Source organism: Ips typographus, linkage group LG3 (genome assembly GCF_016097725.1).
Source record: "Ips typographus isolate SLU linkage group LG3, UJ_Ityp_2.0, whole genome shotgun sequence".
NCBI classification, from domain to species: Eukaryota; Metazoa; Arthropoda; class Insecta; order Coleoptera; family Curculionidae; genus Ips; species Ips typographus.
Genome location: NC_138424.1, coordinates 10,282,050 through 10,307,718, shown reverse-complemented (window position 1 = coordinate 10,307,718; position 25,669 = coordinate 10,282,050). Strand labels below are relative to the sequence as shown.

General features: G+C 33.9%; 1 protein-coding gene across 1 annotated transcript in view; it reads left to right on the top strand.

Annotated features, from left to right (window-relative positions):
- LOC145727174 (protein O-mannosyl-transferase TMTC1-like) overlaps positions 1-25,669 on the top strand; it is a 267,670-nt gene that overhangs the window by 210,141 nt on the left and 31,860 nt on the right. Inside the window, exons 5-7 of the mRNA XM_081976649.1 lie at positions 19,545-19,685; positions 20,149-20,221; positions 24,341-24,444. Coding sequence (XP_081832775.1) covers positions 19,545-19,685; positions 20,149-20,221; positions 24,341-24,444 — 318 coding nt within the window. The remainder of the gene's footprint in view (positions 1-19,544; positions 19,686-20,148; positions 20,222-24,340; positions 24,445-25,669) is intronic.

The following is a 25,669-nucleotide window of genomic DNA, read 5'->3' as shown; positions in this document are numbered from 1 at the left end:
CCTGCTTGTGTTTTGACAATCCAAAGCATTCAGACAGCAATTTTTACTATACGAAAACAACGAAAAGACTTGTTTCTTCAGTTTGATAATTTTGGAACATTTGCTTAGGACTTTGGTTTTTTACAATCCAAACTCCTCACGAAGGCATCAGTTCAGATAAACTGTATACTGTTAAAATAAAAAGAAAATTCAACAATATACCGGGAGTTTTGTTTGAAGAATTTTAAGAACACTTCTTCACACTTTCTTGTTCAACCCCGTATAATTAAAATTACGTTTTCATTCATCGTTTTCCTAATCTTACGCTTTGGTAGTAAAACTATTTATTATTTCTTGAAATTTTGGACTCTCTGTTGCTCTTTCAATTTCATTTTATTTCTCACTATTTCCTTTTTGAACTTTACTTTTTTCCAATTTTACTTTGGCCATTTTCTTTTGATTTTAAAGTGTAAATATAATGGGGAGTTCATATTAGACATTGTGAAAAAAAAATGGTATGAAATGTCAGTTTAATATTGAGGGAAAGCCCATTTAGAAGTAATAGGAAACATATAGTTACCAATTACCCTTTATTACAAGTCATAAAAAAATCTGAAGTTAAATAAATCGAAAAACTAGGTCAATCAAGATTAAAATTGAGGTTTGACCTATTTGTTTGAAAACAACAAAGTGAGATTATATAAGGTACTATTCTATACGAAAAATCCAAATATGTTCGTACGTTATGTTGAAATCAAACAAACCACTATTATTACATGACTGCTGTAAAATGCACATACATTTCAGCGAAATTTTGAAAGGAAAACATACATTCGAGCGTATAATATGAAATATTTATTACTGAAAAATCAACCCACTTGAATAATATTGATTGATCTGTGAATATAAAGAAAAATTTCTTTGCAGCGATTGTGTGATGTCAAGTTTTATTCCATAAAGCAGCAGTAAACACAAATTGGCATATTAACTGTTTTAAATTTAAAATAACTCAATCGCCTATAAAATCAATTTAAAACAATAACGTTCTCAATAAATTACTTCCCAGGTGTTCTCAGTGAATCCATTAAACTTCGCTTGTAAGGTGATTTATCGGAGCCGAAATAATAAAAAAATAATTACTTAAGAAACTTAGGCGACGTTCGAGGCTTAATGGAAAAATAATTGGGCGTTTAACTTTAGTTGATTGTATAGCGACTATTAATATCTCTGGAAATTAAAAAGTTTTTCCGCTTTCTTTTAGCCCGTTTTGCTAATTTCGAGACTGGAAAAGGGCACAACAAAGCGGACCCTTTTCTGCGGAAACTTTTTAATAACATTCAACTCGACCCTATTTAAGTTTATTACTTTTTAATATAGTTGCGTTCCTAACCTTTAAATAGCTTTTATTGCATTTAAAGCCTAAAGCCAACAACAAAGCAGAAACCAGTTGCGATCCGGCTTGAGATATGCAAATATGTTATGCGCTGACTTAATCCCATAGCCTCAAGGTGGCTTTACGAACTATCCAGGTGAATCCTCAGCTAATAAGGCCCTCACGGTTAATTGAAAATCTAACTCAGATAATAACTCATAGTGGGGGAAACGTGTTGCAAGATAATCGGAAAATTCTATCTCTTGCTCGACCCCGTTTCGCTTAAGGGTTGCAATGCAACACGATAATGGCTGAAATCCCGGCAATGTGTTACCTTAATTTACATTGCTTGATGATGATCTAGTCTACAATAATATTTCAATCAGCCATCAATATTCTAGATTCGGAAACTTCCCAGGCAACGATGTCAGAAGCGAGTTATGAAACTTTAAAGCGCTATGGCGGAGTTCTGACTAGAAACTGAGTAAATGTTAATGATCCAGACCCAATAATCAAATTTTCAATAAAGTTTTTATAATGTTTAATGAAAAAGTTTTGTGTTAGTTACAATTAAATAGTTCTGAAACATTTACTTTAAACAAACATATTGTATAACTTTCTTGACAGTCATTTGGTTATTTTAACTATCAGCCTTGTGATAACTAATTTAAAACAATTTTTATTGGTTTACACACTTTCGGTCAAAACTTTATTAGGTTTGTGCATACTTGCCTGGTTTTAAACTTACTCGATTACTTTCTAGATTATACACAGTGTTGCCAAACGTATTTTATTTTTCGGGGTAGATGTGTTGAATACACTCCTGCTAAGTTCTCACCAATGAATAAAAAAATATACTTGTTCTTTTTACTCATTGGTTCTCACCGTTTCGGTTTGTTATTATTGGCAATGTTGTCAAGTCAAAATATTTAATGACGGTAGAATAATCAGTCAAAAAACGGTAGATCAAAACAAATTCATTCATTTTACATTATTATACAGGGTGTCTTTTAATAATTGTCAACAATTTTAATCATTGATTCATGCTATAAATAATATTAAAACCGTACTTGAAAAATACAGTTTTTTCATTTTTTTTATAATAATTGTTAGACCACGTGGTTTTAAAGGATAATTTAGCTAAACAGTCACGTGACAATTGTCAAAATCATAAATCTCAAAAAAAAAAACACTCTTTATATCGAATAATAAAAGAAAACGTTTCTAAACCCTGATTTTTGCAACTTTAGAGCATAGTTTGACAGTTTTGACGTTAGTGAGTGTTGTCATGTGATTGTAGAACTCTATTTAGCTATACGGTCACGTGACAATTGTCAATATAACTGTCATAAATCTCAAAGACGCGTTTTATATCAAATACTACCAGAAATCGTTTATAAACCCTGATTTTTGCAACTTTAGAGCAGAGTTTGACAGTTTTGACGTTAGTGACACTTGTCACGTGATTTTATAACACTATTTAGCTAGACGGTCACGTGACAATTGTCAAAATAACTGTCATACATCTCAAAAAACGTTTTATTATCAAATACTACAAGAAAACGTACCTAAACCCTGATTTTTGCAACTTTAAAGCATGGTTTGACAGTTTTGACGTTAGTGACAGTTGTCACGTGATCGTAGAACACTATTTAGCTAGACGGTCACGTCACAATTGTTAAAAAAACTGTCATAAATCTCAAAAACACGGTGTATATCAAATACTACAAGAAAACGTTCCTAAACCCTGATTTTTGCAACTTTAGAGCATAGTTTGACAGTTTTGACGTTAGTGACGATAGTCACATGATTGTAGAACACTATTTAGCTTGAAGGTCACGTGACAATTGTTAAAAAAACTATCATAAATCTCAAATACACGTTTTATATCAAATACTACAAGAAAACGTTTCTAAACCCTGATTTTTGCAACTTTAGAGCATAGATAAAAGTTTGACATTAGTGACAGTTGTCGCGTGATCGTAGAACAATATTTAGCTAGACGGTCACGTGACAATTGTTAAAAAAACTGTCATAAATCTCAAAAACACGGTTTATATCAAATACCACAAGAAAACGTTCCTAAACCCTGATTTTTGCAACTTTAGAGCATAGTTTGACAGTTTTGACGTTAGTGACAATTGTCACGTGATCGTAGAACACCATTTAGCTAGACGGTCACGTGACAAAATAATTGTCATAAATCTCAAAAACACGTTTTATATCAATTAATACTACAAGAAAACGTTTCTATACTCTGATTTTTGCAACTTTAAAGCATAGTTTGAGAGTTTTGACGTTAGTGACTGTTGTCACGTGATTGTAGAACACTATTTAGCTAGACGGTCACGTGACAATTGTCAAAATAACTGTCATAAATCTCAAAAACGCGTTTTATATCAAATACTACCAGAAAACGTTTCTAAAACCTGATTTTTGCAACTTTAGAGCATAGTTTGACAGTTTTGACGTTAGTGACCATTGTCACGTGATTGTAGAACTCTATTTAGCTAGACGGTCACGTGAAAAATAACTGTCATAAATCTCAAATACACGTTTTATATCAAATACTACAAGAAAACGTTTCTAAACCCTGATTTTTGCAACTTTAGAGCATAGTTTGACAGTTGTCACGTGATCGTAGAACACTATTTAGCTAGACGGTCGTGACAATTGTCAAAATAACTGTCATTCATCTCAAAAGACGTTTTATTATCAAATACTGCAAGAAAACGTTCCTAAACCCTGATTTTTGCAACTTTAGAGCATAGTTTGACAGTTTTGACGTTAGTGACGGTAGTCACGTAATCGTAGAACACTAATTAGCTAGACGGTCATGTGACAATTGTCAAAATAACTGTCATACATCTCAAAAAACGTTTTATTATCAAATACTACAAGAAAACGTACCTAAACCCTGATTTTTGCAACTTTAAAGCATGGTTTGACAGTTTTGACGTTATTGACAGTTGTCATGTGATTTCATAAGACTATTTAGCTAGACTTTGAAGTGAGAATTGTAAAAATAACTGTTAAACCTCAGAAAATCGTCTTGTTTCGAAAACTGTGTTAAAATGTAATTCTTGCAAATGTTAGTAAACTTTTCAACACTTATTGACAATTCTGACAATAGTGACAGACGTCCCGTGGTTTTAGAGAATAATTTGGAGTAAGAAAATGACTGTTTTAAACGCATTTTTAGAATCCTTATTAAATTTCCTATTCAATAAATTGAAAAAGTATATGAAAAGTTTCACTAATTAAAACGGTAGATTATAATATACAAAAAACAGGAGAACTGTAGAAGAACTACTAAAACGGTAAATATACCGTTTTAACGGTGGACCTGGCAACATTGGTCGAAGTCGGAGTGTGGTCATCTTATTATATTTATCAGCGCATTTTTAAAGAATGCGAAAAGGCAATATTATTTGTTTTCTTTTTTGTTTCTTGATTGTTCTATTTAATAACGGGGTAAAATTTGATGGCAAAAGGGAGCGGGGTGAAGTTATTGGAAATGAGGTAGATCTACCCCAATCGGGGTAGCTGCGGCAACGCTGGTTATACAGTGTTCAATGTGTGTAATAGTTGAAAAAATGTGATATTGTTTTAGGACTCTTTTACATAATTTTAATACCCTCTAATATTATCTCCCCATCAGGTTTAACTAAGCAAATTTGTTTATGAAACTCTTGCTTGCAAAATATGAAAACGATTTTTTCTCTCTCTCGTAAGATATTTTCCAATATTCATTTCTGAATTCATGTAATTTAGGGAATGCTAAACTGGTAATTTTGTTAAAATTCCTCTAATAATCTAGTTTATCCAACTAGCATTCTAGTGAAAGACTAGGTCAGGCTGTCAAACATCAGAGTTCAGTCGGTTTTAGGTTGACAACAATGTGTGGATATTGTTCAGATATTTTTAATTATTTATTAAATAAAAGTAATGTTATTTGTAGAATTTGATGATAATTTACAACAATCAAACAATAATTACTCTAACATTACTGGTAAGATAATATTAGAGGATATATGGGTTTTGGTTAAATGGCTATGTTTGCTACTTTGGGTCTAATCAAATGTACTGAAATCAAGAATATTTACAAGAATTTTCAAAGTATCAAACAAAAACTGAAAAAACTGAGTATGTAATGATAGCTATTCTTCATCGAGTGAGTAATTCATATGTACAGTACTTTTAATACCACAGTAGACAAGTCAAATCTCTTTTTAATTTAAATGAACTAGTGGAAACAAAATTTTCACCAAAAAATGTATGTTTTAATACATAAGAGGTTTAAACTTTGAGAATCAATCAGTTTGATATTTAAAGTAAAAAAAACTCTGAAACAAATGAAATATCTCGAAAACGGTTGATCGTAGAAACTTAGTTTTAGAGTCCACTAAAATCATTACAAGGTTGTCAAAAGCTTCTAATAATTCTATAGATACCTACAGATTTTAAAATGCTTTATATGTACATCATTATAAATGCTGAATTAGAATTCTTAAAATCCAGTGCTGTAAGCAAACTTAAACCGGACACTGTAAAGAAAATGTGTCTTTACAACTTGGACACACTATAACACGTGAAAATTAGAATAAATCTAATTTTCACGTTTCCATTTTGCAATTTCTATTCTGGTGCAGACTGTGGCCACATTTTGAAGCTGGCAGAGATTAAATTACTAACAAAAGGCCCTAAATACGTTGTAGAGCTCCACAAAAACGTTAATTTCAGATTTAATAAAATACGTATTCAGGTGTATTTCAAAAGAGGTTTCATAGCACATTCACAACGAAATAAAAGCAGGGTTTATGGGGATTTATTCTTTTGATACACACTATAAAGTACTATATTGTACTGTGAAAAAAAAAAACCTTTGAGCATCCATTTTGTAACGAGTTTATAACTTGATTTTAATCAATGGCCTGCCAATATAAACGTCTTAATTAGGCTTCTCGGAAATATTTCCACAGTACATAACAAACCTCTTTAACTTTCTAAATTAACTCTAAAGCCCTATAATTTCGAAAGTTGATTTTGGCCAATAAAAAGTTTGCGAGCAGCAATAAAAGCCTCAATATCATGTAAATGCTGATTAAAAAGTTTTTAATATGGAAAGTTTTCCGTCGGAGAAAAATTCCCTTCTTAATGTCAGAGGGTGTAAACGAAACCGGGTTGTTTTCTGCTTATTACCCGAGAAATACAATAACTGGAAAAAGAAGGTGGATATTAAATTAATATAGTCGAGTCTTTTTTTTGTCAAATGCAACAGAGTTGCAGAAAGTTTTTAATACGGAAAGTTTCCGGTCTAATATATGGAGCCTAGCAAAACTGATTAGTTTGAAGAAACGCACCGACACGAAGGACAAGTTATGCATAACATAAACTTAATATAAAGTTCGGATCTAGTCGGAAGGAAATCCCATCTATGTAACTCTAAACGAGACCCAAATCTGATTTACAGTCATCCTAGTGCCTACCTCGAAATCCAGCTTCGGAACAGCGGCGCAGGAATTGCCAGAATTTCCAGAGAGCGGCAAATATATATCTGGATAAAATATACACGCGTAGAATATAAATATAAATCAAGACTATAGGCAACACGTGGGTATGAATATTTGATTAGCCAGGAGCCCGTGCGCCACGCTCTGTTTCCAGACATGGAAAACGCTCTCGCATCAGCACAAATGGATGTGAGGCTAATACCAAAAGCACAATTCTCTTTTGTTTCTTGGATTACCCTAATTTAATACGTCATCATTTTTTTTTTGTGGGGGGAAAGTTAATCGACTCATCTTTCATATAAAATTATAGAGTGTGAAGCAGATTGGGGTATAATTTAACCCAAAGTCACATCATAACGTATTAGAAAAACGTGCAAAATTTCACAGTTGGTAATATCAATTCACTGCTAAACATAAAAGTTACCATAACGCATATGTAAAAATGAAAAACCTGATTGTTATTATTGACTAATAACCCAAAAGGTTTTCAAATTCAGCATGGTTCACAATATGTCATTGATCAGTGAATGTTTTTTTCAAAATTAGGCCATTTACTCAAATAATAGAATAAGAATTATAAAAAGCAATTATTCAGTTGTAATACATACACTTCTCTAAATCTTTAGAACATTTTTATGATACTTAATAAATCTCTTTGTGAAATCAAGGCAACTTTTTTAAGAACACTTCAAGTTTCATCAAATCTTAACCTCTTAAACTGGCTTTCAGTTTATTTTTCCTAATTGCATATTTTGTGACTCAAAGTAGTAGTATTTCTCTTAAAATGGCAAATAATATTTCACATATTCTGTAAACGATTTTAGGGGTGGATTCCACCCTTTTCGAGAAACTCACATTTACTCGTATTTAATCAACTAAATCGATGTAATCAAACGGATTTAATGACACAAACAACCCTAAACTTTAGCCGTTTGGGTTTTGTTGATCCACCCTGTATATCTTTAAAATTAAGTCCATATGGGGCATTTACAGTAAAATATTTAAGGTAATTAACTGCTTTCATTGTTTTTTCTACTTAATGTTCACAAAAATACCTAAAATTGCTCTGAAACTGAATAACAAAAATAAATTCTCGGAGATATCAACAGTCGATTAATACAAGAACCTTAACGTAAAAAATAAATTATAATTTTTTTATTTTTAAAAGCTCGTGGTCAGATTATTTTTTCAATTAAAATACTACAAAATCTGTAATACTAATTTGCATTATAATATTTATAAAAGTAATTAAAACGTTTTTGTCAATTGGAAAATTACATTTAATTTTTATTATTCATTTACTGTTCTTTCAACTTTAAAAATTGCTGATTAGGTTAGGTTTTGAAATGATTTTTTTAGGAAAAACGTTGGAGAATAATAAAGTTCAAATCGCATTTACTCTGTATCTCATTACACCATAACATTTACTCTTCTAGAATTCGTAATAACATTTTTTTCATACCTTCTAGAGCTACCCTGTATAATAAAAATTGTTTACTTATTGTTGATTGATTGACTATTTTTTTACTAAACTTAGTCACTAGTCAGTAGATATTTTCAATAGAAGTTGCTACATACAACCAACGCAGTCATTTATAATCACCCTAATTAAGATATATTTAGAAAACTTGCAAATAATTTGTTTGTTACAAATAAACTATTCCAGTAACCCTAAAACACCAACGTTACAAAACATTATCGCACTTGCATTACCTATGAACTATTTTAAAACTTTCCCATACGACAAATTAATAACTTTTTTGCGAACAAACAACGTAAATGGCTCCACCATAAACTTTCCGAAACTGGCAAATTGTTGAACAAACTTTTTGGTTTAAATCCCAATTGTACTTCTGCGGCTTTATATTGGGTTTACCCCAAAAGTTACGCTAATTGCCTTATGGGTGAAATTGTTTTTTAATGCTTATTATTCTCGAAAGGACATTTTCCAATCGCACTGCGATCTCTACACCAGCGATCGGCTAATCAATGATAAAGTTGTAAAGTTTTGCTTTAATAGAGGCTAGGAAATTAAACAGATAGTATCAATTCACCGAAGCTTAATAAGCGGTAATATTAGAATGACCGTCCATAAAATGGATACATTAATATTTGATTGATCGTTGAACCAACGGACGTATCCATTAAGCGATAACATCAACTAGCTAATAATAACATTAACGATCTACAGTTTTATCTCTGCTAAAAATCTTCAATACACCAATATGTTCGTTGTCTGGGGAAATTATCGTGCAGTTCTTTCTGGGATTCAGGAAAATTATTCCCACGAGGGTATTTGGATTTTGGTAATATCCAGCCTGTTTGTAACAATGACAAAAAAGTAAAACAAAATATAACGAAATTGGATTGAATTATTTGAATAGGTGTAGTATAAAAGAAGGAAAAAGTATAACTTACAAACACGGTATTAAACGAATTTTATTTAATTAATTCTGTCAAATATCTGAAACAACCTACATTAGGTACTCAAATACCACAATACCTTTATTTATTCTTCAAAAAAGACAAAATTTGTAAATTGTCTAGCATTGATTCAAATTATTGATGACTGATTGAACTGACATATTTAAAGATGGTGGGATTCATATAAATAAACTGTTTGGTTGATTGTGTTTAACAAATTAAAATTATCAGCAAAATGTTTCATGTTATCTTAAGAAGTATAGAAGAAAAATGTTGTTTTTAGAAGATTGTTTTTGTAATTTTTTCTCTACAACGTTCTTAAATCCTTTTTGCTTTCTCATATTTCGATGGACTATAGTAATATGAAGAATACAGTAGGTTCTGTCAAAGTCTTGTATTCTTCACTGTGCACACACAATTACAATTTATTTTGATTACAAGCTAGTAGATCCTTTAAAGTAGACTTGAACAACTGACAGTTCTAAACTGATTTTCACTTAAAAAAAGGATGGTAATATTCAAATTTTGTCTCTATCATTATTAGAACATTCTTTCATTCTTCTTCTTCTTGTGGTTCCTATCCGTTACGGATGTTGGCAATCAGCATGGCGAGCCTAACCTTGTTTACGGCAATGCGGAAGAGTTCGGTTGATGTTTTTCCGGTCCACTTCCTGAGGTTATGCAGCCAAGATATTCTTCTCCTTCCTGGACCTCTTCTTCCATTGATTTTTCCCTGGATGATTGTCTGGAGTAAGGAGTACCTGGAGTCGTTTCTCATGATGTGGCCCAGATATTGCAGTTTTCGGATCTTGATGGTGTTCATAATTTCTTTTTGTTTATTCATCCTTCTTAGTACCTCTTCATTAGTGATATGTTCGGTCCATGATATCCTCATCATTCTTCGATAGAGTCGCATTTCGAAGGCTTCTATTTTCTTGGATGTGCTTTCATTGAGTGTCCAAGATTCCGTCCCGTATAAGAGGATAGAAAAGATGTAACATCTGAGAAGTCTCATTTTTGTTTCCAGTGTAAGATCATGGCTTCTGAAGAGTTTGCTCATTTTGTTGTAGGCGGCTGTGGCTTTGGCGATTCGTGATTTGATTTCTTGAGTTGCGTCCCAGTTCTCGTTTATACGTGTTCCCAGGTACGTGATGTGTGGTACTCTCTCTATTGGTTGGTTGTTGATGGATAACTGGATGTTGTCAATCTTGTTCTTGCTAATGACCATAATTTTGGTCTTTTGTATGTTTATGTCCAAACCATATTCCTTACTAACTCTTGCTATTTTGTTGATAAGTTGTTGTAGTGCTTGTGGGCTATCTGCGAACACGATGGTGTCGTCCGCGTATCTTATATTACTCAATTTCTTCCCATTTATTGAGATGCCCTCCTCTTCTTCGTCGTCGAGCGCCTCTTTAAAAATCTGCTCGGAGTAGATGTTGAATAGCAGGGGTGAGAGTACACAGCCCTGCCTCACTCCTCACATTATTTTGACGGCCTCAGTTGTTTCTCCGTCGACTCTTATTGTTGCCGACTGGCCCCAGTACAAGCTACTTATGATATTCAGGTCATTGGTATCGATCCCTGTCTTCTTTAATATTTCCATCATTTTGCCATGTTGAACCCGGTCAAATGCTTTGGCGTAGTCAATTAAACAACAGTAAACGTCAAGGTTAACGTCTCTGCATCTCTGGACAAGGACTTGGACAGCAAAGAGTGCTTCTCTGGTTCCCATCGCATTGACGAACCCGAACTGGTTTCGAGAGATTAGGTTCTCGCATCGATTGTATATTCTTTTATGGATGACTTTGAGAAAGGTTTTCAGCAGGTGGCTCATCAGACTTATCGTTCGATATTCTTCACATCGTTTTGCGCCTTGTTTCTTTGGCAGTGCAATGAACTCTGAGACTAGCCATTCTTGTGGTATTTTACCTGATTTGTAGATGTTGTTGAAAAGTTTGGTGATCTTCTTTAATCCATTTTCGTCTAGAAGTTTCAGGAACTCTGTCTGGATGTTGTCAGGTCCTGCTGCTTTTCCCTCCTTGCTCTGCTCTATAGCTGCCCTCACTTCTGATTCCATTATTTCTGGCCCACTCTGTGCGTTAGTCCGGGGATCTGGGGGGCTCTCTCTATTATCCTCAAAGAGGTGCTCTACGTAATTAGTCCACATCTTCTTCTTCTCTTCCATGTCTACAATGATGTTTCCATTAGCGTCAACTAGTTTCCCTAAGTTTGTATTCCTTCTTTATCCAGTGACTTCTTTCACCTTCCGGTGGACGTTAAAGTAGTCATATTTCAACTGCAGTGCCTCTATCTCCTCACAGTTCTCTTTCTGTTCCTTTTCTTTAGCCATTCGTATTTCGTTCCTTATGATGTTGTTTATCCTTTTGTATTCTATGGTGTTATTCTTGTTCAATCTTCTCTCTTCCATTAGGTTCAATATGTAATCTGTCATCCAGGTTTTCTTCCTTACTCTTTGTCCGTTTTCCCTTAGAATAGTGTTCTTAATGTGTTCCACTTTACTTTTCAGGTGATTCAAGTGTTCTTCTACTGAGCTATCTTCTGTTGTTTCTGCCATTGCTGCATTCAGCTCTTTCTCTACACATTCTTTGATCTTCCCGTTTTTCAGCTGTCTTAGGTTAACTTTTAATGGAGCAGCTTTCTTTATCTTCTTCATAACCACTTTGAATCTTCCGATAACTGGCACGTGGTCGGTTCGCATATCTGCTCCCGGGAAGGTTCTCATACTTAAGCAGCTGTTTCTGTACCGCTTGTTGACTAGTACGTAGTCTATTTGATTCCTGACTATTCTCCCAGGTTTATCAAGGGGCGATCTCCATGTGTATAAACGCCTCGGTGGTTGTTTGAACTGTGTGTTGAGGACTACAAGGCCGTGTTCGTCTGTAAATTTTTCGAGCATATCTCCTCTCTCATTCCTCTCTCCCAAACCGAAAGACCCGATGAGCTCGGTTTTTTCTCCAGCTCCCAACTTTGCGTTAAAGTCCCCCATGATGATGTTAACTTCTTTTTTGGGTAGCCTCTCGAGTATTTGGGCGACATTCCTGTATAATTCTTCAATTTCCCCTTCATCTTTATCTGCAGTGGGGGCATAAATCTGGATGATGTTTAGATTTACTGGTCGGGCGTTAATCTGTATTAGAAGGACTCTTTCTGAGAATGGGACAAAGTTCATGACACTCTGCGCTATCTCCTTGGTGACAACAATGCCCACCCCATTCAGAAACTTACCATCCTGTGTTCCTGCATAGTACACTCTGTGTTCGTCCACATCCACCGAACCCACTCCCGGCCACCTCATCTCGCTAATTCCCATGATGTTTACTTTCATTCTTCTCATTTCTTTTGTTGCGTTGTTGATATTTCCAGCCTGTGCCATCGTTTTAACATTCCAAGTACCAATCCTTATCTCCCTGTTCACTTTCATTACACTGCTCAAAACATTTCCTCCCGGAGATCCGATCGAGGAACTATTCCGGACTTGTTTTGTTGTGAGCCTTGCCATGATGATTTTTACTAGGACTTATCCATTCTGGATCTTTAATGAGGTGGTTTGTCCAAAATTCTTCCTCATCCTTATGTCGTTGATTACTTGATTGTAATTCATCCGCCTTTGGGGCCGATTTCTCAACCCCAGGACAATAGGGTGCCCTTACTCTTGTCGGCTCATCCACCCGAAGCTGTTGGCTGACAAGAGGGGATTACTTATACCGGTAATCACTCGGTCGACAGGGCCTCGTTAGTTGTCTAGCAGGGTGCACCACGTGCAGGTGAGGTTGTCAGTTGGTTAGGCTTTTACATTGTTCTGCCTACCCCTTACACCCCCATTCTTTCATAGTAGACGCTAAATTTTCATTTTGTCAAATTTCATCATGAACAAGTGTCAAACTGTAGAAACAATAACTGTACAACAGCTTATGTTAGGCAAAGTATGTCTGACATATGATGATAATATTTATTATGGAATATGGACACACCATCGGATATTGAGCCTTTAAAGACTCTATTAACATTCTGAATACTGTACCCATAATTATATGTACAGTGATTTATACAGCTTCGACTGTTGGGGGACTGATGGGATAGGTAAATTCTCAAACTTTTACCTTTTTACTACTAAATTAGTTGATATTTAGAGTAGGGTTAAGTTACGTCAAGTCAGTCAGTTTTTTTTAACTCATAGAAAATAGAATATTTAAACCTTCTAAAGATGGCTTTTTACAACAGTCTGCAGATGTGTCAAAAACATGAAAATCTTCTTTGGAAATATGCATACAGGGTTAGCCACCCAAACCGTTCATTAAAAGTTTATTAGGATTATAATAAACTTTTAATGAACAATAATATTAATAGAAATTTGAAATTTTGGAAAAAAAAATTAACCCGTTTAACCGGAAGTTGATGTCAACTTGATTCTTTTAATTGGAACACCTTGTATATTATTGTATATTTGAATAGTCCTATCAATTTCAAATATATTTTTCATTTATTATAACATATCTATCTACAACGGTTTTCGAGATATTGACGTTTGACATTTTAAGGTTTTCAAGTGTCATAACTCCTAACCAGAATGAAATAGAGCAAAACGGCTTGCATGTTCTTATCTTAACTTTTTGATGTCTATCATTTGGTAATATTTTTAATTTTGACAGGTGTCAAAAATTTTATCAGTAAAAAAACACCTGTCAAATTTTCTAATATGACCAAGCAATAGATCTCAAAAAGTTAAGATAAGAACATGCAAGCCATTTTGCTCTATCTTATTCAGATTAGGAAATATGACACTCCAAAAACTAAAAATGAAAAATTATTCAAACGTCAATGTTTCGAAAACCGTTATATACGGAAGTTCCATTTAAAATAAGCAAGTTGACATCTACTTCCGGTTAAGCCGGAAGTAACAGAGAGATGAAAATAATGTTACCCATCGCATTTTTTATCTTACTTCCAAAATTTCAAATTTCTATAAATATTTGATCCTGATAAACTTTTAATGAACGGTTTGGGTGGCAAAACAATAAAGGCTATAGAAATTGCACTGAAAAACATAAAAGTAGTGGTTCTTGACTCACATTTTTGCTTTAGAAACTTTAGAAAAAAATGGCACAAAATAATAAAATCCGTAACCAACCAAACAAGCAGACAGCGGTCAAATGTACTAAAAACAACAAGCTCTATCGTTTCAATAGTTATCGATATTTATTTATTCAATGACTTTAGTTGGGTTTCCGACCTGTAAAATTGTGGAACTCGGAGAATCGGACAGATATTTTTGTGGTTAGTATGCCGAAAACGATTTGGCCGCTCAATAGCATGGACAATTTCCATGACTTCTTCATCAGAAGAAAAGGAAACACTGAAACATCCATTTGATAACAAATTAACAACACAGAAAACAACAAATTACTAGAAGCAAATTACTTAGCCGTCAATACAAGTGCGTCACTATTTGTAGATGATATCTGGTCGTTTTAGCTGAGATATCTTATCCATAATTTATGAAAGCGACAGGTTTGTTCAGAACCCCAAATTGGACAAATAAGACAAGTTATCGAATCCATATTCTTATGTGAAAGAGATCTATTCCTTCAAAAACCGGGCATAAAGGTATTCTTCGCTTGAAACTCGTATAGTGTTTCTAGAATATCCCTACAGAAACACAAATTCCTAAAAGTGAAAGGAACCATCCAGTTTCTTTCATAATATTAATAGATAACCTTCTTCATTCCAGAAGCGTTATCCATACGTTATCCTTCTGGAATTTAAAGAAGTTGTTTACCTCATGAAAAATGTCATATAATCTTTCAAAGCGAGAAATTATTAGTTGAAAACCTGCCAACCTACAAGACAGCTGCCGCTGACAAATGCAAAATCAAACCAAATTGCTTGTATATTGATCAGGTTGTCGCTTCGCCACGTACGCAAGTAAATCCAGACAGTATTTATCTCGGTGTAAAATCGAAACGTTCGCAATATATCTCAAGTGACAAATCGATTGCCAGCTTGGAATCATTTCTGGATAAGTTGCCAGCAAAGGTATCCTTAGCATTCGAAAAAATTGCCGTTTAAAACGAAACAGGAAACATTTTTTTTTCATATCTCCAGAGTGTTATTTCTAAGCAACGATTTCTTTCCGGGATTTCCCACAAGGTTTAAATTTATTTAAAAGATTGTTTTTGTGTTTGCTTTTTTTTAGGGCGGTATCGTTCGATTGGTTAGCTGCGTTTTCAATTCCCAACTAATTTATAGCGTCTGTTAGTTCAAATTGAAAAATACGCTCTGGTGGTTGCACAGCGCTACTCAATTAGCTGCGTATCCCAGGGGATCAACAAATTTCAGCTGATTTTTCAGCAGCCTGAAATTTCCAATTGAGCGCAACAATTTACGATACCCAAACATTTTTTGCCATGTAAATAATGCGATTAATCGGGTGACGCTAACAGTTTTCAAAAAAGCCATTTGCGTTCCCTTTCAACCCGCAACCTCCGAGTTTCCGAACATAAGACAAGTGGCCGCAAAACAATATTAAGAGGATTACCAGGCTTTTGGCGATCCCTTTTTTATTGCATTTCAAGAGATGTGATAACCGGGGGAATATCAAAGATATTCGTGCTGAACCCAGATTTTTCAGTAATCGCGCTTACGGGCAGATTTATGTGTATCAAATGGACCTTTCCTTAAAAGGGACATTCATTTTAATCTTATCTCTGTTCGAAAAACGCTCGATCAAAGGAATGAGTGAAATCGATCGTAAACCGTTTGTAATTTTAATCCTTCCGTTATGGAAATCAGGTGTGGGAAATTATCGCCGTATGGACTGAACAAACATTTATAACTTTGAAAGGACTCGTTTGTTAAATCGATTCTGGAATAATCCGAATTTCACGTGTGCAAACGGTTTTTTTTCCTGCCCCCGACGGTGAAAGTGGAACTTTGTTCCCCCTGAGGATGCCATCTGGCCGTTCCGTTCTGCTTTTGTCCGGTTTAATTGAAAAATACGTTCGGGCCACACACTACGTCACTACTTAATTAATTTTGGATACGACCAAAAGTTCATAAATTAGACCTTGTGTTCGATTGTTTTAATTGGATCCAATCGAAAATATATTTGCGCAACTTTTTATTTTTTTGATAAAATTTAGATCAACGATTTAAGGTTTTGTTTGGGACAATCCGTGCTGAACACAAATTGACTTAGCTTTGTTATAAACGGTTTTTATCAGAATGACTCGTAGAACACACAACATACAGTGTGTCCGAAATTGGTTCTACATGTATTGGGATCTCGCTCAGGAGAGTCGGTTAAATGGAAAAAGTTTTAGAGAATTTTATGTGAAACTTATTTCCGTTTTCCAAACTAAATTATCTTTTAATTAGATTTATTAAATTAGAAAGAATCTATCGTCATTGGTTTCCGAGATATGGATGAAAACTTTGTAAATTCTTACGGCCGCCATCTTGAATTTTTGCATTTTTGAAAAGCGCTTAAAAAATTCTTGTCAATGATGTACTTGATGATGGTATTATTCTTAGATTGTCATTTGTTTTTCATAATGGCGGCGATATTTTCTAAGGCCAACTAAACAAAAATTTAAAAAACATTTTTCTACCCTTTAGAAACTAAATAATACCATCATCAAGTACATCATTTAAAAGGATTTTTTAAGCGCTTTCCAAAAATGCAAAAATTTCAAGATGGCGGCCATAAGAATTTACAAAGTGATCATCCATATCTCGGAAACCAATGACGATAGATTTTTTCTAATTACGTCATCGTGTTCTACGTGAAAAAGTGCCTTAATAATGTCTTTGGCTTTGTTAAAGAGCTGTAAGCAATCGTTTAAAATGCAGCCTCTGACGTTTTCCCAATTTTCCGGAAAACGGAGAAAGATTATTGAATTTGGAAACCAGAAATAAGTTTCACATAAAATTCTCTAAAACTTTCCCCATTTAACCGACTCTGTAGCTCTTACGGTTACCGAGATCCCAATACATGTAGAACCAATTTGCAGCACACTGTATACAGGATTTCATTTCAAGTCAAAAGACCCTACTTGCGTTTCTGTAAGATTTAGGTTTGTCCATTATGTATATTTACAAAATGCCTAATGTCACTATGTTAGTACATATTCATATACTTATGCAAATCATCAAAGCCATCATCAGACCTTATGCAAATTAGCAAGTGTGTACTTAAAAACTCTAGAATAGCTGACATGAGAGTTTGGCAGGTGTTAAAACTTTTGAAGTTAAAATTGACAGTGACAAAAAAAACAAAAGTGACAGTTAAAGTGACAGTTGATAGTGACATACAAGCCAAATTGCTCCAAATTGTGAAAATCTCATTTTCGAATGTCAATATCTAGAAAAGATATTTTTTTATTTCCAAAAATATAGATACATTAGTCAAGATAAAAAACCAAAACTCAAAGATGATTAAATATAATTATTTGTTATAATTAATAAATAGAATCGTCAGGAGTGTTCAAAAATGCATTAATATGCAGTGTTTCATTCAAAATAAGCAAAATTGGTGTAACATTAAAAGACATATTTTAGTTCCATTGGGCATGTTGATTTTACTATGCTGCCAATGGGCCTGTCCCACAATTTTTTTTTATTTCATAACTACAAAGACGGATTGAAAATATTATACCCGTATTTTTTTGTTTTCAAAAATATTAAGTCTAAATAGAAAAAAAATGATGATAAAAACTACATTAATCTCATGTTTTAAACGCCCGCCGCCGGTGACGTACTACACTATCAACCAATCAGCGACAAGAAGTGAAACAGTTGGCGTGCAACAGCCAATAAAATTTCCCAGAATTACGTACGTCACATGCGCGCCAAAACAGATCTTTTAAATTTAATGGACAAATTCAAACTAATGTAGGAACATTTACGACCATAATTTTTTCTTCAAGAATATGAAAAATTAGTTTTTTGATCCTATTCTTTCGATTCCAGTCATTAAAACAAAAATTTATGATATGTGGGATAGGCCCATTTTCAAAACCTTTCTATTTGTAGTCTTTTGTATATCAATCGATGTCTTTCACCGTGGTATATACCCTGTACATATGCCATTTTTCATTTGATTTCCCATCATTTGAATGAGAAAAAAATTGTAGAAACTTTTTAACTAATATGAAAACTAGAAACATAATGTAAACCCCTCTAATGATATTACCACGATTTGAAACTGAAGTTAAACGCCATAAGAACCTTCTGAAGCACTTAAATCAAAATAAAAACTCAAAAATTACTAAGAAAAATTACGAAAGATATAAAATAACCTTAAGTGGTGATTTTTCAGGTTTAGGACTGCACCATTATTTAGCACTAAGAATCAAAATGTATATCTTAAAGAAAGTATACAAAATAGATTAAGTATATAAGATAATAAGTATAATTTACTTAATATCTAATCGATTATTAATAAATTATTTGTGGTTTTCGATGGACAGAGGATAGAATGTTCTTTTAAACGAAAACTTAAATTACTTGAAACCACCTGCAGGTATGAGAAAAAAAAACAAATAGTTTCTAAATTATATATTAATTTCGATTTTTTTACGAATAAGGGATTAATTTTGATGACTTTTGTATATTGCTATAGAATATATATATGTCCTATTAGTTACAAACTGACTCTCCCTACCTACTTACCTCCTGCTTTGTGGATATGGTTTACCTTAAGTAAAATTTGGAAAAGTTTTTATAATTCTTTAAATGAGGTATTAATAACTTGTACTTCTGTACCTTTACCAGAAGTAGAATATTCGATTAAGCAACGCCTCTGATTTTCGGAGTTATGACGAGAAATCGTATAGTGGTTATCGTTTATTCGGATATACTAACCATAAGAAATAATAAGAAATAGAGAATAATTGCAAAAGGATGTTCTAGACAATGTCACAAACAAGAATATGTCACTTGTGATGTGATTTTGTAAGAATAATTTTTAATTCATTACATTTAAAACACTAGAGTTGAAGAAGAGCTATTAAGAAACTAACTGGGCACGCTTTAACTGTTTTATTTTGTAGCAATTCTAGGAATGTATCTAAAATGTGACTCAGAGCTTAATAAACTGCTTAGAGGATCTTTCAAAATTATCGCTTTTCTTCTCTAGTAATTGTTTACGCTAAATGTTATTGCTTGTAGCAATAGTATGCTACTTAATTATTATTTTTGTTAATTCCTTAATTTAGCTCTATTATCCTTTTCAGAAACTCATCTGAAGGAAGATATCATTTATGGACTAGCGTGACAATGGGAGCAATGAGTATGATGGCAAAAGAAACTGGAGTGACCGTTTTCCTGCTGAACTTGGGTTACGATTTCTACCTGCAATGGCCCAACATCAAAAAGTAAGTTTCCAATGCACGTCGAATAAATAACTACTACCCCAAGTGCACCCCGGCTGATATAAACTGCAGTCTTATAATTTTTTTACGATCAATAAACCTCCATGACCGGACCGTATTGTTTTCGTCAAATCTCCGACCGTAAAAGACCGAAGCACCAAAATCTGAAATAAAAATGAAACAAGGCTCGTTTTATTGGCAAAATAAAAATATTCCCGCCAGGTTATATTATGTTGAGTCGTAATTTTTATTTCGTTTTTGATTCTTTACGGGCCGTGATTTAAATAACGTTTTAATACTCAACGCAAAAGCGTAAGCAAAAATTACTGCCTGTCAAGTTTTTTTTTTTTTTGTTACAAGGACACACGCAAACTTTGATGTTGCCCCAAAACTTGTTAACAATGTAAATCCATGCAACTTTTACCCTAGAAAAAGTTTTTGAATTTGATTCCGCTTTTTCTTGCAGAACAATCGCGGAAGTTCGGTGGAATTCGGAAAGTTTGGAGTTTAGTTCCCGGGCCACAAAACTGATGACATCGGTAAGTAAACAAAGTATCTTGTATGAGTTTAACAGAACTGAAAGATTTATTTTCTTAATCTAAATTTATTTAGTTTACATTTTGGGAAAAGTTTATTATGACTTAATCAACTGTATAATATTTAATTAGTTATTTGTATAGGACAAGCTACTCTCTCATACAACGTTCCTAAACAAACTATACTCATAATCCGACATTTTCGCGTATAAAGCACGAAAGAAACAAAGCAAGGGTCTTAGTTTATTCATTGTGAGTTTAAGCCGCCCTATTTTTCGTTAAACCCTAAAAAATTAATGCTGTTTTCCCCAGTAGTGAACATGCTATGCAATAAATCTCGTTTAAACTGATATGCTCTAGTAAGGAAAATTTAAAATTGTTATATAAAATTAACAAGTTTGGATGAGGATAAGGTCAAAGTGGGCTGTATGCAGGAGCTCACTAACGACAGAAAAACATTCCGAATATACAGAAGTGAGAAACAGAATCAATGCCAGAATCACAGCCCTAAAACGAGATTATTGGGCAAAATTTACAAGCGATATGGATCACGACCTATATGGAGCACAGAAGAAAGTCTGGAAGATGCTCAAGAACAGGAAAAAGCCAATAAATGAGTTTGTGCAAACAAAAGGAGTCACCAAAGATGTATGGGAAAAATACTAATAACACCGAAGAAGCCATAAGCATCGAAAACTACGAGACAAACCATCAAATAACACTGAGCGAAGAAGAGGTAACGGCAAAAATCAAAAAATTGAAAAACAGAATAGATCCCGGGACAGACTTCATCCCAAACGAACTTCTGAAATATGCCGGACCTGAACTAGGAAAACATCTAAAAATCCTCTACAACATAATTTTAGAAACATCGGAAATACCTACGGAATAGCACAAAAGTATAACTATATTCAAGAAAGGACAGAAGACGCACCCAGACAACTACAGGGGCATAACGCTGCTGAACACAAGCATGAAAGTCTTTACCGGCATTTTGAAGGAAATACTTGAAACACAAATAACAAACAGGGAAGAACAGCAAGGCTTCAGACGAAACAGATCCACGACCAACGCCATATTCATTATCAAACAACTAAAAGAAAAATCGATCAAATTTAATACACCAGCATATGTCTGCTTCATCGATTTGTCCAAGGCAGTTGATAGGGTTCGCCTCTCCGACATCATAAATATACTGTTAGCGAAAGAAACGTCGCGAAAGAACACCATCGTAAGAGCAGTCCTCAGTCTTAATATGAACAACATGACTAAAGTAAAGGCAGGAGACACTTATACGGAAGAGATACCAACACCAGGAGGCATCAGACAAGGTGACAACCTTAGCCCATTTCTGTTCAATTTCTTAATGGACAGAATTATAGAGGAAGTATCGCCACTAAATATGGGATACAGGATAAAAGGAACAGAATAAAAGAATCAGCATGGTATGCTACGCCGATGATGCAGCTATTTTCGCGGAAACGGAACACGATCTACAGAGACAACTACACAAATTCTGCCAGGTCAGCCAAACGATGAACATGACCATATCTATAGAAAAAACGAAAAACGAAAAGCATAACCTTTGCTAAAGATCCCGTAGGATGTAAGCTGGTAGTTCAGAACAAAATCGTCAAGCAAGTCTCGCAATTCAAATATCTGGATATGGATCTGTCGAGTTATCACGACCCAGTGAAGGACCGAAGAAGCCAGATCAACAAAGCGACTGCCATGTCGGGCTGCTTAAGGCAGATAATATGGGCGAACGAATACATGCGAAAGGATAACAGAATCTATAAGACTTGTATCAGGCCAATCATGACCTACAGAATAGAAACCAGAGAAGAAACCAAAGAAACGAAAAGAATGCTTCGAGTAGCCGAAATGAAAACGCTCAGGACTATAATGGGAAAAACAAGAATAGACCGAATTAGGAACACTGACATTAGGGAACAATGTGGGGTGCAAGACATCGTAAGACGGGGGAGACAAAGAAAAAGATATTGGTACGCTCACGTGAGAAGAATGGAAGAGGGAAGACTGCCACGCATCGCACTTGAAGGGAAACCAATAGGGAAAAGAGCACCCGGAAGACCACCTAAGAGATGGAAGGACAGCTGTCAATCCACCTCCCAGGAACTGATCCAGAAAATTCTGCAAAACTAACAGATCGCGAGATCTTAAATATGAATAAGAAGAAGAAGATTCAATAAAGGAAATAAACTAAAGAATAATTAAATTCCAGATCCGGAGTAATTGTTTACAAAAAATATTAAAATTTAGGTTCAGACCATTTGCAGACATTGTCAACAGTCACTGATTAGTGATTTTACTTTTTTTACTCCGGACCTAGAATTTATTTACTTTGTAATTTATTTTCTGTAATATTTCCCTTAGCCAATATACCATCTAAATTTGAATCTGTTAATACCAGGTTCTTCAAAAATTATGACCAAAAGAAAATTAGACTAAAAACACTAATCATTCTGTATATTGGTAACGCTAACACATCATCTATGATATATGGGTGATTTCCAATCATGAGAAATTATAATGATGACGTAGATTATGCCTAACCAGGACAAATATTGCAATTTTGCTAATTTAAACTATTATGTCAGATCCAATTTAATGAAGTTAGCAATTAAGTAAAATACCAGGTGTCCAAGAGCACCCTGGACACAGGAGATTAACATGGGAAAACGGTTTTGATTTTTTTGCGCCTGTACGGTTGATTTGATTGAAAAATCGTATTAATGAAAGTTGTAGTACCTATCACGGACTAGTTTTCTGTATTTTTTTCGGATCTCTAACTTGAGCCCTTTCGTCGTAAAACACGAACAAAAATGAGAAAATTTAAACTTTTTACCTGCACTGTATAAGCGGTTGTCGAGCAACCGTTCGTGTTTTACGACGAAAGGGCTCAAGTTAGAGATCCGAAAAAAATACAGAAAACTAGTCCGTGATAGGTACTACAACTTTCATTAATACGATTTTTCAATCAAATCAACCGTACAGGTGCAAAAAAATTAAAACCGTTTTCCCATGTTAATCTCCTATGTCCAGGGTGCTCTTGGACACCTGGTATAAAACAATCGCCCTGTACATTGACGCCATCTCTGTAGGTAAACATTCATTTTTTTTTTTAATTACTATAATTTCGAAGTAATTAATAGCAAAAACCGCAACCCTGTAATTTAAAAGAATAAGCGAAATACCCTAAAAAAGTGTCGAAAATGGGACCCACACAAAGTATCACAAAAAACAATTAGGTATTCTTGGTGAAAACGGATAATTCGCAGTGTTTTAGAAATATGTATTTCGAATTCTAACTTTCAATTCTGCTAACTTGTCTGGTAATCTAACTTACATTTTCATAAATTCGATAATCAACTGATCAACTTTTACGTTTAATTCTAATCCTGGTTAACATAAAATGTCTGTATCAAAGTTCCTGTTTCACCAAATCGCAATTTAACTTGATTCATCGAACTTGGAGAATATCCTTTTAATTACCTTTGACAACTTTAGATACTAAATACTTAGGTAACTTGTAGATATTTAGCTCTAATTATTTCTAGATTATCAATTATTATACCGGTTGTGGTTTTATTATACGATTAACTCTTTGCTCAATATTTTTTTCTGTTAAATTATTGACTATAATATTGAAGTTAGACTTCGTACACATTTCTAGAAAAATAATATGTAATAATCAAATTCTCAAATAATATAAATTCAGAGTTTGGTTACGTGCAATGTAATACTGGATTTTATAAATTACACTCACTTAAGTTGCATTTCTCAGAATAAATCTCCATCCAATTAATGTAATTAATTAGAGGCAATAACGCCTCCAGAGGTTATCGTCTAACCTCTCAATCAATATATCAGTTTCCGATCCTTGGGGAGCCAACTATCGATAGCGGTTAGGTTAAAGTTTGTTCTAATCAACTTGGTCAAGTAGGGTTCCCATATTAAATTACAAATGCATCGACGTTTCGTTCCCGGAGGGATTATATGAATATTCCATAACGGAAACTTGTATTATTTGGTCTTGCATAAAAAGAAAAACAACTACTGAAAGTAGGCTAACTTAAAAACTCCCGATATTATTTTCAGACCGGAGTGTTGCTCGCTTTGAGATTGGCAATTTTGCAAGGCTCTCTGCCGAGATTCTGCGAGCAGGATAACCCGGCAGCCTTTCACAGTTCAATATACGTCAGGTAAGCTTATTTTCGTTTATTTACATATTATTGCGACAATGTCGCGCACAGTATGACTCGAATGGAGCGAAGCTCAATAAAATTCCATCGCAACAAATGTCAATTTTGATTCGGGCAAATAAATATTCAATGAAGACAAACTGTACTCCCGATGACACCGAAACAATAAATCGCCCGAATTAATATTCGCCGATCTCGTCGGATAATTGGATTTCTGAAAAATGACGTTTCTATTATTGTATAAATTATGACGGGACCTAAACTCGTCCGATTGTAATTATTACGGTAATTTAGAAAATATTTGTCATCAAATATCGGGAATAATTGAATATTCAGTTAAAATTTTAGTCTCCTACAATCATTTGACAATTTTAATAGCGCTATTCACTTTTCAGATCAGTGTAATTGTTATGTTTGTCAAATTAAAAACTATTAGCTCAATAATTACTTAATGGAAAAGAGCTGGGATCAGTTGAATATGAAGTTTTAACCAAAAAAAATGCAGTAAAATTTCTCTTTTTGTATAAATCACACTAAACCTAACTTTATTAAAGTCTGGTTTATCTGCTTTTGATAGTTATAGTAAACTTTTGTTGGTTGTTTGTCAGAGTGTTAAGATTAATTTTACTTATTGAGGACTTGTTTATGCTTCAATTGCTTCATCAAGAGTGTACTAAATTCATTTATTACAAACAAGTTGTAATGTCTGTAAAGTTGTGGTTTGTTAAACAGTCTCTAGACATTTAATATACAGCATGTTCATTCCTGTTTAAAAAAACGTTATAACAAACCTTTTTGTTTCCTGGGGCCCTATTTTCATGGAGAGATTCTCACTTAGTCTTAAAATCCGTATTTTTAAATATAAACTTAAAATATATACAGTGTTTTGAGTTCTACCCTAAATAGAATGAATGTTTGCTTGGTTTTAATTGTTTTCAACCATATGTAAAAGTTGCAACTACTGTGAAGATTGAAACAGTGCAGGAGGTGGTTTTTTGGTTTAATTAAAGTAAGAAAGCAAAACAAAAACAGTACAGCAATGGCCCAGCTGGCAACGTTGCGATGAAACTTTGTGACAGGTCTTATAACTGAACTATTTTGTGTTTTCTTCATTTCTTGATCAATTGATTGTTTATTCGTTAGTTGTCGTGGAGTTGTGCTTAATTCTGTTACTAGATTCTGGAGTTCAAATACAAACCAACAATTCGGTTATTACAATTTCAAA